This window comes from Salvelinus alpinus, chromosome 19 (assembly GCF_045679555.1).
Source record: "Salvelinus alpinus chromosome 19, SLU_Salpinus.1, whole genome shotgun sequence".
NCBI lineage: Eukaryota > Metazoa > Chordata > Actinopteri > Salmoniformes > Salmonidae > Salvelinus > Salvelinus alpinus.
Window position 1 is genome coordinate 48,760,364 of NC_092104.1, and position 17,027 is coordinate 48,777,390.

Here is a 17,027-nt window from a genome sequence, read left to right on the forward strand (position 1 = left end):
TAGGCTGACCTCTTTCCAGCCCTTTGAAATATCCAAAGTGCCACAAGTGCCTGTGTGAGATCACAGGGTTAAAAAAGCAGATATTATGTGCAGTCAGTCCACAAGCGTCTCGACATTTTCGTTCCCCCCTCCTCCAGCGGCTCTGAGGGAAAAGTTCCACGGCTGCAAGGCTACGATGTACAGGGCGGCGATTGAAGATATGCGTTAAACAACCTTGAACCTTTTTTCACCTCTCTATCTCTCTACTCTTCTTTTTCTGCATTTCCTCCCTTCCTTCAGAAAAAAAAACTGGCGTTTGAAAAGATGCAGATTATAGAAGAAGAAAAAAAATACATTTCAACTTTCATATTGAAATGAGGGAGCTGCAGCTCGCGGCGTCTGTCAGATTGAGTCCTGAGCTGATTATTCCACATAAGAGGGCCCTGCTCTTTCTGCACACAGGGCTGGGGTGCCGGATAGCAAGGCGACCACAAAGGCTACAATTGACCAACTCTGGCTTCATACATTTTGATCTATCGCTCCCCTCAACTGTTAGCATTCCATTTGAGCTGTAGGGAAGTTGAAAGGGGGCTGTTTTTCTTGTTTATTTCACCAATATCTCTCTCCTCAAACCACCCTAGCGCTCTCCCTCACTCTTTCCCTCCCTCCCTCCATTCCTGCCCCCCCCCCCCTCTTTTTTTTTTCTTACACCCTCTTTTTCCCCCCTTTATTCCCTGGTTAAGTGCACAACAAATGGAGTTTTGAGGCTGAACAAATTTGTCATTTCCATTCTCACTCTCAGGTATTGAAATGACCTGACGCTCTCATTACCTCTCGTCTTTGCTAAAATTGTATAATATTAAGGTCAGGTCAGAGGAGGCCTTTTTCATGGCACAAAGGTAGAAAAAAAAAGATTAATAAATGTGCCAAGGCCTCATTTTAATTGAACCTGAAGCATATGTTGCAAGTATGTGCAATCCGTTCCAGATGTTCCGTTCTGGCCGTGTGTGCTGCTCTTCCCTGTGCACCACAAGGCAGCTATTAGCTGGGTAACCTTTGCTCCGGGGGCTAAATGGGGTATTACATGGCAAAAAAGTGGAGCACCTGTTTTTTATTGGGGAGAGGACCCCTTGCAGGCTTTGCCGAGGCCGCCACATGTGTATCCACTTAACAGATTGTTGGGCAATCGTGAAAAGTGTCTTTCTTCTTAGCCAATGCTGATATTAGTCACTTACTCTCAATGAAAGTCCAAAGTCCAGGCTAATTGATGGAGACGGCTCAGTTGTTAAACCCAAGCGAGCACCTGAAGGCGAAAAGAAGAATGGAGCTTAACTCTGTGTGCTGCTTCTCCCTCCTCTTCCTCCTCCTCCTCCTCTTCTCTCTCTGGTGGTGTGTGTGTGTGTGTGTGTGTGTGTGTGTGTGTGTGTGTGTGTGTGTGTGTGTGTGTGTGTGTGTGTGTGTGTGTGTGTGTGTGTGTGTGTGTGTGTGTGTGTGTGTGTGTGTGTGTGTGTGTGTGTGATTGCGCGAGCGCGCTGCGTGCCTGCCTGTGAACTGTCCATGTGGGATGAGAACATGATATCAATGCAGAAGACAGTTTCATAGAGCGTTATAGTACCTGTTGAGATAGTCCAGGTGAATGGCAGTGGGTGTGTGTGTGTGTGCAGGACTGAAAGATGTTCAAGATGTGTTTCCTGCGAACCCTTCCACAGCCAGTAAATTCGTGGCAATGACTAGACACACATGTGCACACACACACACACACACACACACACACACACACACTCACACTCACACTCACACTCACACTCACACTCACCCACATACACACACACACACTAGATATACCAAGGTCTCAATGTCATCAATGTCAACACCTGCACTACAGTTGAAGAGTTAAACACACACTAACAAAGTAACCATATTCTAATGAGGATGTCATTACCTTGGCTGGTACTGGTTCTCACCCCTCCCTCCCTCCACGTCTCTCTGGGCTCCTGCCTGTTACTTGTCTGTCATCCTCCAGACAGGCCCTCGCTACAGGGGATCCAGCAGGCGATGGTTCTGCCACCACACTCCGTCGACACACACACACGCCGCCGTCTGCTCACTCATCCCTATGTGAGAGTGAGAGAGAGTGAGAGAGTGAGCGAGACCTGTATGATTAACGGAGCGACAGACAGACGCATTCACACACCTACCCCCTGGGGAAGGGGTTCTACATGGAACCCAATAGGGTTTTACCTGGAACCAAAAAGGGTTCTTCAAAGGGTTCTCCTATGGGGACAGCCGGAGAACCCTTTTAGGTTCTAGAAAGCACCTTTTTTTTCTAAGAGTGTACATGTCAGGCTGGTGACCGGAAAGAGCCGTGGATTTCGAGCATTTGAAAAGGTGCTGAGGACGTGGAAATGTGCCTTTGTCGGCGCTCCCCCTCCAAAACATAACTATGGCACAGCACTGGGCTCAAGCCAGAGAGCAACTTATCCGCCGCCATTGTTGCAACCCCTATTACTAGTCTGTTCAACCTCTCTTTCGTATCGTCTGAGATTCCTAAAGATTGGACAGCGGCCGCGGTCATCCCACGGTCATCCCGCGGTCATCCCTCATCAAAGCGGGAGACACTCTTGACCCAAACTGTTACAGACTTATATCCATCCTGCCCTGCCTTTCTAAAGTCTTCGAAAGCCAATTGAACAAACAGATCACCGACTGTTTCGAATCCTACCGTACCTTCTCCGCTATGCAATCTGGTTTCCGAGCTGGTCACGGGTCAACCTCAGCCACGCTCAAGGTCCTAAACGATATCATAACCGCCATCGATAAAAGACAGTACTGTGCAGCCGTCTTCATCGACCTGGCCAAGGCTTTTGACTCTGTCAATCACCGTATTCTTATCGGCAGACTCAACAGCCTTGGTTTCTCTAATGACTGCCTCGCCTGGTTCACTAACTACTTCTCAGAGAGTTCAGTGTGTCAAATCAGAGGGCTTGTTGTCCAGACCTCTGGCAGTCTCTATGGGGGGACCACAGGGTTCAATTCCTGGGATCGACTCTTTTCTCTGTATATATCAATGATGTCGCTCTTGATTCTTTGATCCACCTCTATGCAGACGACACCATTCTGTATACATCAGGCCCTTCTTTGGACACTGTGTTAACTAACCTCCAAACGAGCTTCAACGCCATACAATACTCCTTCCGTGGCCTCCAACTGCTCTTAAATGCTAGTAAAACGAACTGCATGCTCTTCGACAGATCGCTGCAAGCACCTGCCCGCCCGACTAGCATCACTTCTCTGGACGGTTCCGACTTAGAATATGTGGACAACTATAAATACCTAGGTGTCTGGCTAGACTGTAAACTCTCATTCCAGACTCACATTAAGCATCTCCAATCCAAAGTTAAATCTAGAATTGGCTTCCTATTTCGCCTCAAAGCCTCCTCACTCATGCTGCAAAACTTACCCTCGTAAAACTGACTATCCTAACGATCCTTGACTTCAGCGATGTCATTTAAAATTTCTCCAACACTCTACTCAGGAAATTGGATGCAGTCTATCACAGTGCCATCCGTTTTGTCACCAAAGCCCCATATACTACCCACCACTGCGACCTGTATGCTCTCGTTGGCTGGCCCTCGCTACATAGTCATCCAGAAGTCTTTGCTAGGTAAAGCTCCGACCTTATCTCAGCTCACTGGTCACCATAGCAACACCCACCCGTAGCTCACGCTCCAGCAGGTATATTAAACTGGTCATTCCCAAAGCCATCACCTCTTTGGCCACCTTTCCTTCCAGTTCTCTGTTGCCAATGACTGGAACGAATTGCAAAAATCGCTGAAGTTGGAGACTTATATCCCCCTCACTAACTTTAAGCGTCAGCTGTCAGAGCAGCTCACCGATCGCTGCAGCTGTACACAGCCCATCTGTAAATAGCCCATCCAACCAACTACCTACCTCATCCCCATATTTGTTTTTGTTTGTCTGCTCTTTTGCACACCAGTATTTCTACTTGCACATCCTCATCTGCACATATATCACTCGTGTAATTCTCTAAATTGTAATTACTTCGCCACTATTGGCCTTTTTATTGCCTTACCTCCTTACTTCATTGACTGTACGATTGTTTATCCCACGTGTAACTCTGTGTTGTTTTTGTCGCACTGCTTTGCTTCATCTTGGCCAGGTCGCAGTTGTAAATGAGAACTTGTTCTCAATTGGCCTACCTGGTTAAATAAAGGTGAAATAAAAATACATTTTTAAAAACTGCTTAGACCACTGCGCCACTGTAGTTCACAATTCTCTAGCAAGCAGGGAGACTAGTTGACGATACTGGAAACAGTGCTTTTTATTATTATTATTATTATTATTTTGTTTTAAGCCTTCCCCAAACCATAGCCCTAACCTTAGCCACGCGGAATCAATACCTAAACTTAACCCTGTTTTAAACCCTGTAACGATGCGGAATTAACCCTGTAACCACGCGGAATTAACGGGTCCGAAATCAACGCTCGACCAAATACGTCAAATTCCGGAGTGAAACTGTGAGATCAGGTTGGTACATGTATGCCATGGGAGCTTTAGGTGTAAGTACTGGACAGACTAGACTTTCCAGTGGTATCTGTAGGGACTGAATGACGTCTATGTTGCAGCTTTGTCTTACACAGCCTGCTGTCCAGAGCTGGAGTAAAGTTATCACCTCCAGGGTCCCTGTGTGTGATAGCCTGTCTTCCAGAGAGGGATAGAGGGGCTGAAGAAGCTCTGAGATTACACTCACTACGCATGGCTGGCCACTGGAGTCGCGCTCGTCTCGCCTCAGGACTACTGCTAGCCAGATAAGATACACACTGCAATCATGTCCCACTCACGGCTTTACCACGCTCGCACACACACACCTCACCCTCACGCCTCTTTACACCTACTACAGATGTCAGCCTTCTCCCTCTCTCTCTCTCTCTCTCTCTTTCTCTCTCTCTCTATCTCTCTCTTTCCTCTCCCTCCCTCTCTCCCTTTCCCTCTTCCCTCGCTCTCTCTCTCCTCTCGCTTATTCTCTCTTTTCGGGCGCGCTCTCCTCTCTGTCTCTCTCTCTGTCTCTCCCTCTCCCTCCCTTTCACTTTCTCGTTCCGTCTGTCCCTCTCTGTCTGATGCTGGGTGTATTGTCTATGTCCTCGAAAGTAGTTTGAGCGTTGGTACCCACACAGGCCTGTACGTGCGTTACGTACTTGGCTTAGAAACAACAGGGACACTTTGACGTGTTACAGTGAGGTGCCCTGATGAGGTGCTGGTAGAGACTCTAGACGGTATAGAGAAGCGCTGTTTGTTGTTGTTCATTCTTTGTTTATAATTATGTCGACTCAACAACTTAGTACAGCGAAGGAGTCCTGATTTGTTAAGCACGTGTCTGTCCCATTTCCCAGTATTCTTCCTAGGCATTACTGTATAGACACAGACGCCCGGTGTGAATAACACCATAGACATTTCGCTACTCGTCATTCGAACATTCATGTGGACTCAGGTGTGATGGATATTCTAAGTTCAAGTAAGGATCTCTTGAAAAGAGATGAAGAGCTGACACTACTCCACTCTCCCTCTCTCTCTCTCTCGAGTCATTTCTCTATCTCTTTATCCTTCTCCTCTGTATTGCTGAGGCAGGCTTTTTACCATCCCTCTCCCTGTAGGCGAAGGACACACACACACGTTCTCCGCAGAACACGCACACTCATACTCACACAGGGAACAGCACATTGTTCAGTATAATTTGAAAAAACACTGTTTGTGTTATTCATGCTGTATGTCATTTTTTCGGGGAAGCTTTCATTGAGTTCCGACTGACAATTAATGACACGAGAGAGAGAGAACATCAAGTGATACCACTGCTATGCTGTTAAGGCGAGTTTACGAAGATACTATCTGCTAATAACAAAAAGTTGCTAATCTCCTTGCTGTTACCATGTGGAGTCAGTAATGGAGGATATAATGGGGGTTCTAGGCAGCTGTGGCGACCTGATAGCAGCTCTGTGTTTATCGATGGCCTGGCAGGTGTATGGGTATTAAACCGCTGCTGTATTGCTGTATCGTCGACGCCCATGGCGCCGTAGCAACACACTCCCGTTCTCCTGACCCCTGGGCCTAACAGCAGCACCTTAATACGCTACACCCCATTTCACAGCCATCTCTACCCCTCTCGCTCGTCCTCTTCTCCGTCTATCTCCCTTTTTCCCTCATTCTTCTACTTTCGCTGTTTCTCTCCCGTTTCGGGAGCCGTCTTTCTATCGTTCCCTTTGCTTCTCTTTATCTCTCTTTCTCTCTCCCTCTCTGCGTCTCTCTGTTTTCCTATCACGGTGACATTAGAGGGGAAAACACAGGTAACCTCTCAGCAGTGTGTAATGCTGTAAGATCTGATCCGGGTACAGGCAGCATTGTGACAATGTGGATCTGGGCGTGGAGGGAGACTGTGCTTATCTGCAGATAGCACATGGAGCGCAGGAGCCGCCGGAGCCCCAGCTCCGCGCCGCGCCGCGCCGATCCGCCGATAGCTGCGTGCTCCGATGTAATTGGACTAAAGAGTGCGCGGAGGGATTATTTTTAATACTCTAAAAAGTGTGACTGAAAAGTTGTTCTGGGGCTATTGAGCTTGTGATTCGCCATGCATGTCCTCAGGTAACAAGTTAGGGGGGTTTTTTAAGTGCGGAGGAGAATAAAATAAAGAGAACTTTTGAGCTGCTTGGAGTTCTTTTCTTCTCTTCGTCTGTGAAGGATGAAAAGCTTCACGCTGTAAAAAAAAAAAGGTGCTTTTTACTTTTTTGCCTATTTTTTTCTGGGAGACGCTCCTAGGAACTGCATTTTAATCATGTTTGGCTAATAAAGAGTGAAAGAACAAAAAGGTGGGGAGAAAAGTGTGGAGGAGTATTGTCTTGCAAAGTGTGCCACATTGTTTGTTTGTTTGCCATTTTTTCTAACACATCAGGTGGATTATTTTCCTCTCTCTTTCTTTCTCTCCCGTTCCCCCAGATATCTGTTCCTCTGCTCTGCTGCTCAGCCTTGTTTTAACCCTTTCCTTTGTGTCCCTGGTTAAAAAAAAAAAAAAAAAATCTTAATCTATTCTGACCCACAAGGTGCCTGGGCCCGGCCATTCGGATGACGTCCGACTGCCTGAAAGCCATATCCTTGTGGATATGTTGGCTTCCTGGCACTTTGAGTGGATACGGGTGATGGTGGTAAGTGTGGCCCCGCTCCGGCCTTCCCGGTGTCCCTGTCTGGCTTATATGGCTCATCGTCTGTCTGTCCAGCCGCTCCGCCTGCAGGCGCTCACTCTGTCCTGCCAGTCCCTGTCCTCGTCTCATTGGCACGCTCGCTCCGTAACACACCGCGCTATTGTCACCCCTGACACCGCCCATCCCAGTCCTTTTTGGGATAAGAGTGGGGGGGTGGGGGGGTGGGGTCCGGCACGGAAAGGTGCCCTCCTTATGTGACTGTAGGGTGGTAGGATCCATCCCTGTAAGGAAATATAGACTGGAAGAGACAACATCCTCTGTAATGGTGAGTTAAACCCACATGTTGGGCAAGCTCATCATGCATCGATCATTGTGTAAGCCCATGGACCATTTCTGTTCTCCATATGACGAGTCTCAGGTGTCGGATGACCATTCACAGATAACAGTTGTTAAGAGGGCTTCATGTCTCCTATCGAATTGTTACACCATCTGGGAATGCTTTGCTAGCTGTATGGGTGAGCCATTGGTGTGGGTATGTGCGCGTGTGTGTGCGTGTGTGTTCACACCTGTGTGTGCCCCCTGTGCTTAGAGATTCTGCACCGTCGCTAAGCCAAGAGGGCCCTATCCCCCTGTCCTCAGGATACTACTGCTACCTACCTGTCACGGCCTTCTAGTTGAATCAGCGACACATTCACAACCAGACGATCCAGACGTCTTGACTCTGATGGACAGTATATCGAAGAGAAATGCCACCAGCTCCCTGCAGCCTCGGTTCAAGCAGATCTGCACTTGTAAACCAGTGAAAGTTGCCTTCTGTCAGAGTATCAGAGCTCTGTCAGAGTAGAACGTTGGCACTGTTGACAGACGTGGAGCTCTTCTATCCGCCCTCTGATTGGCTGGAATCTGGAGCACATCACATGATAGCGGCTGTGTCTCAAAGTCAAACATAGGCAGAGGCAGTTGCTACCTTTTCTTTTAACAAGAGTCATAAATGTGTAATGAGTGTTGAGGATACATATTTTATGCTGCTTTTGAAGGTACGATCCCATCACTTTTTTCTAAAACAAGGTTTTTTAAAATAGGGGAATTTTCCAATTGTCCCGGTCTCTTGTTTTATCTCCGCACATGAATATGTAATGACATTTCAGGTGTTATGAAGACTGAATAAATTGGCCTGGATTTTGTAAAGCAAGTTGATGAATCAGAGAAAATTAACTATCAGCATGACTTACTCTGTCATATTACCTTGTTTCACCACAGTGTATTGTGACAGGGAAAGAGTGTCCCACTGTTTGAAGGCTGGGCATGTGCCCTATGAAGGAACGAAGGGAATTGGTTTAATTGAAACCATTGCAGACCCTGTGGCTTGTCTCGAGCCAGGATTGAGAAACACAGATGGTGTTTGTGCTAGTGTATATATTGGATATATAACCTTTTATTATTGACTTTACATCACTTATAAATCCCTAAATTGCCTGTGCCTTTAACCCAGGTTCTCAGAATGCAAAGTAGGTTTGAGAGTAGAGCTGTGCTGGGGCTGTTGTGAATGTGACAGCCTTGTTCTTTGGAGATGGAGAGGGCAGCGGGCTGAACCAGGCCAACAAACGAGAAGAGTATCGGTGTCCCATTCATCACCCGCTGCCACCCGGGAACCTGGAGAGGACAGGGGAAGGAGAGTAGGAGGACAGGAGGGCAGGGGTGAGGGCAGGCAGGGGGAAGCATGGCAGAGTGAGGGTCTTGGATGGTGCAGGAGGGGTCCATAGGCTGTTGTGCCCGACCTTGAGTCTCTCTGATGGAGAGGCTGGTGGGTGGGAGATTGGAAAGGTGATCATGGCAGCACTACCTCGGCCCCATTAGAAGTGCACACACGCACACACACACACACACGCACACACACACACACACACACACACACACGCACACACACACGCACACACACACACACACACACACACACACACACACACACACACACACACACACACACACACACACACACACACACATAGGCTTTTTAGGAGGGAGCCATGGGACGTAGAGGTCAACCTGAAAATAAGCCTCCTCCACCTCCACTTATGTGTACATTTATCCTCGGGCGTCACGGCAACCCTCACCATGGGAACAGGCCGGGTGAAAAGCCTCAATAGAATGAGAGAGTGTGGTGTCTGCATAGTCCACCTTCAGCTGCCACAGTTAACTGGGGTTTGACTTTGGCTCCTTCGAAGCAACACCACACACACACACACACACACACACACACACACACACACACACACACACTACAACCCCCCCCCCCCCCCCCCCGTTAGTGAACTGAGTGCTCCTGCATGCCTTCCCAAGGCCCTTTGTGTCTGCGAGCGCCACTTGATGATAGGGGAGAACGTGCTGAGCATCTCGGGGCCCGGTTAACCAGATATTTATGTGGTTGTGAAAGGAGAGGGGGGGAAAACGGAGATGTATTCTCCATATTCACCCAAGGATTACTTGTGAAATAAATAATGTATTAACACTGCTGCTTCAAAACGAAACATCTGCCTCTTACGTCGTGCTGGCGATGTGCCAGCAGCACAGTGCTATCTCTAGCTGGTCGGAGGGAGCTGAAGTTGGGACTCTCTCCTAATAGGAGACATGTCCTCTATGAGGACCGCTGGTACAGTGTGGTCACGGTCTGGCCATGAGCATAGATCACTGACCTTCAGGGATTAAAGGTGAATGAATGGTTATCAGACATAGACCTAGCTTGGGCCCACGAGCCATCAGGTTTGATCCTGCAGCTTGCCCCTTCCGGTTGAATTGTAGAATGGTCCGAGAGGTACTGTACTGTATAAACCAGTATGTCTCATGGGTCCTGTTTTTGAGATTCATGTGTTTTTGTTTATAAACTAGATGGATAAGATAACTGCGTCCTTTTTAGGCATCCCTCCAAAACTGTCTTGGGTAATACTCATGTCCTTACAGATGAGCTGCTCAACTTCAATCATTTTTTTGTTGTTGTTTCCTATAGGGAGGAACTTTGGTAAACAGTGCCGGTGGCTAAGAACTAGATTTGTTAACATTGTTTATATCAGTTTTATGAAATTCTGAAGATTTGTTCTAGCATTTTGATATAAGAGCTGAGTCATTCCAACAATTCGCTGACTTTTGAGAAGTGCATCTTTGATTTCACCTCATTTTAACATTCTGTTATAAAGACCACATGTTCAATTTACTACAGTAAGTGCCTATTAAGTGCCAAATAAAGTAACAGGGTTGACCGTAACAGGGTTGACCGTAACATGGTTGACGATTTCATCTGAAATCAGCCGTAAATCCCCTTGTGACAGGGGAATTGGAGCCTTGTGTGCAACAGGGAGTGACAATTGAATGCAAGCTTCACAAAAAAAGAAAATGTAATTGTTGAAACATGTCTAGCCTGTTTATCTACGGGTAAAGGTTTTCCACCCCAAAACACCAGAGAATTGGCCAACTTTGGCCTACTTTTACATTCTGATTTGACTATTAGATGTTCAATATTTATTTTGTAAAAAAAGATTTAAAAGGGAATAGTTTCACCATCTGAAACGAGAGTTCGGCTCACGTGACAGGGTTGATCTTAACACGAGGGACAGACGTAAATGAATCACTAATCACATGAGATAAATAATAGGCTTCAGATACGACTTTGTCAAAGCAACAAAATATTGATGGCTTCACAATGATGTTAAAAACGTTGAGACATGTTGGGGTTAAGCTGAATTTTGGCACTGCTTTTATTCATATAATATATATTGAAGTGTCCATGTGGTCTATATTAAAAGGCACTTCATTTGTTATAGCAGGGTTTTAACATTCAATATTGGCGCACAATTTTGAACTAAAATAGCAAAGGGACGCGAAGGGCACTCGTTTCGTGAAACAACCCAGCTGCATTTATCCCAAGTGCACTCCCATGTAGCTCCGTAGTCCTTTCCTCTTAAACCATTCAGTATTTTGTGATGACTGAAGTTATACTGTGTATTTTGCTTAATCTCTTGTTAACTAAAGAAATATGAGAGAGCCAACGCTTGATTTGTTGTTATGTCTGTGCTGTTCTGCCGTTGCTAATTCTGAGCCTTGGTTGGAAATGGTGTCACCCTGAAAGCATTTAGCAGCTTGAATCTTTACTGCCGTTGTTTCGGAGGTGGAAGAGGGGGATTATGGGCTGTCTGCTGTTACAGAATCAACAAGAACTGTTTCAAATGCCCTCTGGGAGCCTTAAATTAACATCCTGTCACGTTTTATATGACATTTCAATTTTATTGTGCGCCACAAAAAAAAAGGGGGGGGGGGAAGGGTGCAATTTAAGCACAGCAGCGAGCGGTCACCAGAGTTTCACACTCATCCTGACTGCTGTGGAATAGGCTTAGGGGTTGTATTTTTATATTTTTTTTATGATGTGTCTGTTAGGGAAGAATAATATCATGTGAGATGCCATCTTTATAGATGGTGACCTCCCTCCTTCTCAAAGCCTGAAGTCAGTTCAGAACTAACTGTCTCTTATAGAGTTCAAAATGGCTCATCTAGTATCCCACCCTACAGCAATTCCTCTCAGACAAAAATGAGAGCATAGATGAAACATATCACGAGGCGTACCCTATTCGCGTCTCCCTTTTCAATGCTTAGACTTGTGACTAAATGAATTTGCAGGAACGTCGCCGCCCTGCGAAGCACAATGCGGAGTTCAGTCAACCTAACTTGGCTGTGCGTATATGAAGCTCTCTCTAGTGTCACCGCAGGTTGTCTTTCCTTAACAGACTCTTACCAAGCTCCCAACATTCTAACGAGTGTCGCCTCCATGTCTTCCCAGATAGGGAGAACTGCTCCAGACACTTATAGGAAGGCAAGCTCAGCAGTACGGGGATCAACACACAGCTGACAAGTCAACAGGCACACACACAAGCAAACACACACACACACATGCGCAGATGAAAGGGCACGCACACACTAGTGATGCGCGGGTTGACTCATAGCCACGGGGCGGGCGGGTTAAGGGTCATGAAATATTGTGTGGATGAATGGCGGGTGGGTGGCGGGTGGGTTGAATAAAGAGACAACAATGAAATGCCTGTCTAATTATTGTGCAGTTCATATCTATAGGCTACATTGAGGTTTTTCTTTCATTATTTGAATCTGGCTAAAGCCTAAGCTTCAGGGCCTAACTACAGCCTACGTGTGCCAAATGCACGCCACTTGCCAAACGCATTTGGGAACTTGGGCAGAAAAAGTTAGCGTCGTTCCACAGAGGCAAAAATAACTACATGTAATCGGATAAGAGAAAAGCGGTGAAACGGGAGAGTTTAAAACACAAAGGACAAGGGAGGGCCAGAACAGTAATGTTTGGGAAAGATTTGGTGAAATGGATAAAAGAGGATGATGGTAGTGCGTGTGATGATTGTGAGGCGCTATACAAATTCGACAGTCCCAAGATGAGGACTTCAAATATGTCAAGGGAACTGTACTGTTCAGATGGGTTGAATGGAATAGCAACTGAAATCTGGACACTGACCGTTGGCTAGGTCTATAACCTCTCACGTAGCCTAATATATTAACTCCTGCAGAATTAAGCATTTCTTGCTGTGAAATGATACACAAAATGTAAATTTCGACTCAGGAGCAGGAGTGAAGAGAATACATTCATCTTGAGAGAGTGGATGCGTGTTTAGGGACCGTCTGTAAAGGGGATATCTTTAGCAGCATCATAAAAGCCGATTAGTATTCAACCGCATAAAATATGCATCCCAAGCTGAACTGAAATCGTATCAGAAACGTCGTTTTTCCACAGCTTTTCATTTCCTTAAAACCGGTCAGACGGATGTCACTGGGAAATGTTGCACTGAAACTCTTTGCTCTGTGAGAGAAGCGGAGACGAACGAGGGAAACTTCACAGATGTTGAAGCATTCATTCTATCGATTTATGACGTTCGTACGAGCAAGGGTTTATTTCGTCTTCTAGGGCAAGCAACGACCGGAGAGAAACTGCTTGTATCTAATTATGATGATACTGACTAACAAATAGCGTACCAAAATGCAAATTATAAGCAGAAAATATCTAAATTAGGCTTAAAATAAATCCCGCACCCCCTGTCAAAAAATTGTTCCGCCATCTCTGACTGTACAGCCCGTTGTCTATATTTGTGGGTTAGGAACTGGTGCGGGCTTCAGATTTTGACACTTTATCACATATAGTCTGGGGGGTTGCGGATTATTAGAAATTGCAGGTGGGTGCAGGTGAACCGCTGACCCACGCATCACTAGTGCACACACACACACACAGACGCACACTTGCACTCACACAGACACCCACACACACACAGTATGGACATATGCACTCGCAGTATTAGTGCAAATACACACAAATAAACATACATTCAAAAAAATCTCCTCCAGCAGAGAAACCAGCCCTCGAAATCTTGTGGCTGTGAAAGCCCAGTGAGTGAATTGACGTCAGAATGTTTGTCCCTCACGCTGAAACACAGCCCTTTCATGTACAGTACACCCAGCAGGGCTCGATGCAGTTTGTCTCAGATATAAAATAGAGCGTTCCTCTGGCTTCCTCTTGAGCTCCATCAGGTTCCGCTGTTGAGTGGCACTGCACCATATGCTTTAGATTGGACTAAATGATCTGTTGGAGAGAGCAACACACACACACACACACACACACACACACACACACACACACATCCAACTGAACTGGCATGTAGCGCGCTGATGTTTGCGTGTGAGCCGTTCTCTCCGACAGATCGTTTAGTCCAATCTAAAGCGGGCTACGTTTGATGTCGTCATGACGAGAGGTCGATAGCACTTCGATGATCTAATGATCCGTCAGGAACATCCATTAGGTAAATTCGAACATGATCCCCCCCGTGCAGGACTTACAGTTGGAACAGCACAGTCCAGATCAACCAAACACAGAACGGAAGCCTCAAAATGCTTGCTTTTATATGCGCTCCCTCTACACCACTATAAGGACTTAGGCTGTTTGACAGACGTTGGAGCAGAGTCATTCCAATGGCAAACAGAAATACAGGCCCACCGTCCCCAGTAAAGACCCAAATCCAGAGAGGGGCCACCGATGGGAATGAGAAACCATTCAATCCTAACCTTACTGATGTAGTATCTTAATTTGATCACCCTGTTTCAGGAGAACATTCCCGCAATGCAGAACATTTCAAACTTTTAGTGTAATTGAGGTTTAAAAAGGCCTCTAAAGTTTGAAATTTCCACTTTGAAATGTCAGACTTGATTTTTCCTTACGAAAATTCATTATAATTCACATTATAATTCACATTTCCTGTTGCTGTAGGATTATTTTCCTGCTGTGGCAAATCGGCTCAAATGAAGATCCTACATCTGTATGCGTGTGTGCATGCACATGGACGAGCGCACGCACGCACACACACACACACACACACAGCGTAGTGTGCAGAATCCAGAATCCCATATCACTGACTCCAAGTCTGTGACTTGTAGTTCAGAGCCCGTGGCGGTGGGGTGAGAGAGTCGAGGGAGCTGATCGTCGTCTGCGTTTTGTTTATGTGCAACAAAGTTCCCTGACATAATTAGACGAGACTTTTTAATAAATGCACCAACAGAGACAGACATACCAGTGGCCCCTGCCACCACACTCCCTGCACACACACAAATTCATTATGAATACAGCTCTAATGATGGGAAATGAATCAAGTCATCCATTTTCAAAGTTGTTTTCTTTTTCAAGTCAGTGAAATGTCAGCACACATTAGAGGATTATAATGTACCTCTACAGTCCTGGTAGGATGGGTCACAAAGACACAGACCTTGAAGCAAACAAACAGGCCAAAATCTTCACGTAAGGCAACAAAGTGTTTCATCTGGCTCTCGTTCCTATTTGCCCCATTTGTGCTGGAGAAGGTTATTTGTATTTTTATATATTTATTTATTTTACCCCTTTTTCTCCCCAATTGGTAGTTACAGTCTTGTACCATCGATGCGACTCCCATAAAGACTCGGGAGAGGCGAAGGTCGAGAGCCGTGCGTCCTCCGAAACGCAACCCCGCCAAGCCGCACTGCTTCTTGACACACTGCGTGCTTAACCCGCCAGCCAGCCGCACCAATGTGTCGGAGGAAGCACTGTATACCTGGGCGACTGTGTTAGCGTGCGTTGCGCCGTCCCGCCACGGGAGTCACTAGACAACCCGGCCGGCCGAACCCTCCCCTAACCCGGACGATGCTGGGCTGCAACACAGCCTGGGATCGAACCCGGGTCTGTAGGGACGCAGCTAGCACTGCGACCTCTGCGCCGCTCGGGAGGCCACTGTATTTGGAGAAGTTTGAGTAGATGAGTACAGTACAGAGTTGGCTCGGGTGACGATTGGTTACCATTGGGAGGTCTAGCACCGCAGTCTCCCTCTGTCTCTAGCTGGTCTTCCTGTTAGGTGTGAATAGGCCGGGTATGTGACACCAGCACCCAGCGTTAGGGATCTGCCAACACTTACTTTCCACTGTTGATCAGGCCATGGAAACCACATGACAAGTGTGACTTAAACTAGTGACATCCGCTTGTTGTAGGCCAGATTCATCTGAATCAAACCAGCCTATAACTGTTAAGTAGGGTTAGCAATGGCATAGCCTCATCAAGGCATTGCAATTGTACAACACCGACAAGAAATAGGACATAAGCCTACAATTCGATTGACTCGTTTGAACTTTATCATGTCTGACGTGTAGCAGATGCTACGCGATTCTTTTGCCGGCGCCGAATCATTTACATACACGCGTGAAAGACATTTTTCGAAATGGGAAGGGTGCAAACATTAAACGTCAAAGTCAAATCCTTCTCTGAGAAGCAGACACGAGTCTGTATTTTCTCCTTTTTTCAACACACACACTTTTGAAGACAAGTCACAGGCAACTTTTGACCTTCGCAATGATCTGTGAATGGCGCTGTCATCCAAGACAGAGTGCTCTATATCAACGCTTCCCTCGGTGATGACATTATAGTGCGTGGCAAGGTCGCAATGGATGTCAAGGTTGCCAACAGAAAAGGGGCAAAGAAAAGCAAGGTGAAGGTAGCACAACGTAACTAAAGGTACTGTCAAGTCATTCTGAGGCGTATTACTTGGCCACAGCCGAGCCAGCTGTTCGCATCAAGCTTCTCTCTAGAGCAGGTTGCTCTAGTCTAGTCCATATGTGACTGCTGGGGAGTGCGGGGGAGCAGGAGAAAAAACAAGGCTCTCCTTGGCTCTGTTTTTGCTACCTCCCTCCTATGTTTGAAGGCAGGAAATAGGAGTCAGCCCACAGTTCGAGGGGCATGTGGCAATGGTTTATGCTCCTCTGACTTCTAACCTATCCCCTCCGCCCCCACTCGCTCTCTCACACCGCTCCCCTGTCCTTCAAAACACTCTCCCCGGAGCCCCGAGAACACTCCCCAGGCCCAGAACACAAAGCCCAACACAACCCAACACAATGGACTATGGACATGGGGCTTTGTTGGACCCAGTAATACAGAACAGATGGGGGCTGAGGAAAGGGGGAGAAAGGAGGTTTGTGAAATATTTGCAAAGAAAAATAACCCTGGGACACTGTCTAATTATATCTATTTGTCTTGTGTGGTTTTTCGAGGAGGCCATGTGGTTTTTGCTGGCTGCATCCAGGTTCATTTTTCAAATATCTGATCCTACAGGAAGAGCAGGGAGAGCAGGACAAGGGTTGCGATGGAGGGGGGCGATTGGGGAGCTCTGGGGAGGATTTGGGGTTGGGGCCTGGTGGGTAAAAAGATCCACTAATTCTCTTTAATGAGATGAATTAGCCGCTTGTTGTTTCTAGGATGTTCCATTTGATTAT

The 17,027-nt window shown here is 46.6% G+C and overlaps 1 protein-coding gene across 12 annotated transcripts in view; it reads left to right on the forward strand.

Moving 5' to 3' along the window:
• Window positions 1-17,027, forward strand: part of mctp1a (multiple C2 domains, transmembrane 1a) — a 206,702-nt gene that overhangs the window by 174,587 nt on the left and 15,088 nt on the right. For 8 of the 12 annotated variants that reach the window (XR_011669133.1, XM_071353886.1, XM_071353889.1 and 5 more), the window contains one exon: window positions 7,089-7,190. The exons of the other annotated variants lie outside the window; for them this stretch is intronic. Coding sequence is in view for 7 of the 8 variants with exons in the window: in XM_071353886.1 (XP_071209987.1) it covers window positions 7,089-7,190 (102 nt within the window). In the remaining variant the exon portion in view is untranslated. The remainder of the gene's footprint in view (window positions 1-7,088; window positions 7,191-17,027) is intronic. 12 annotated transcript variants of the gene reach the window in all.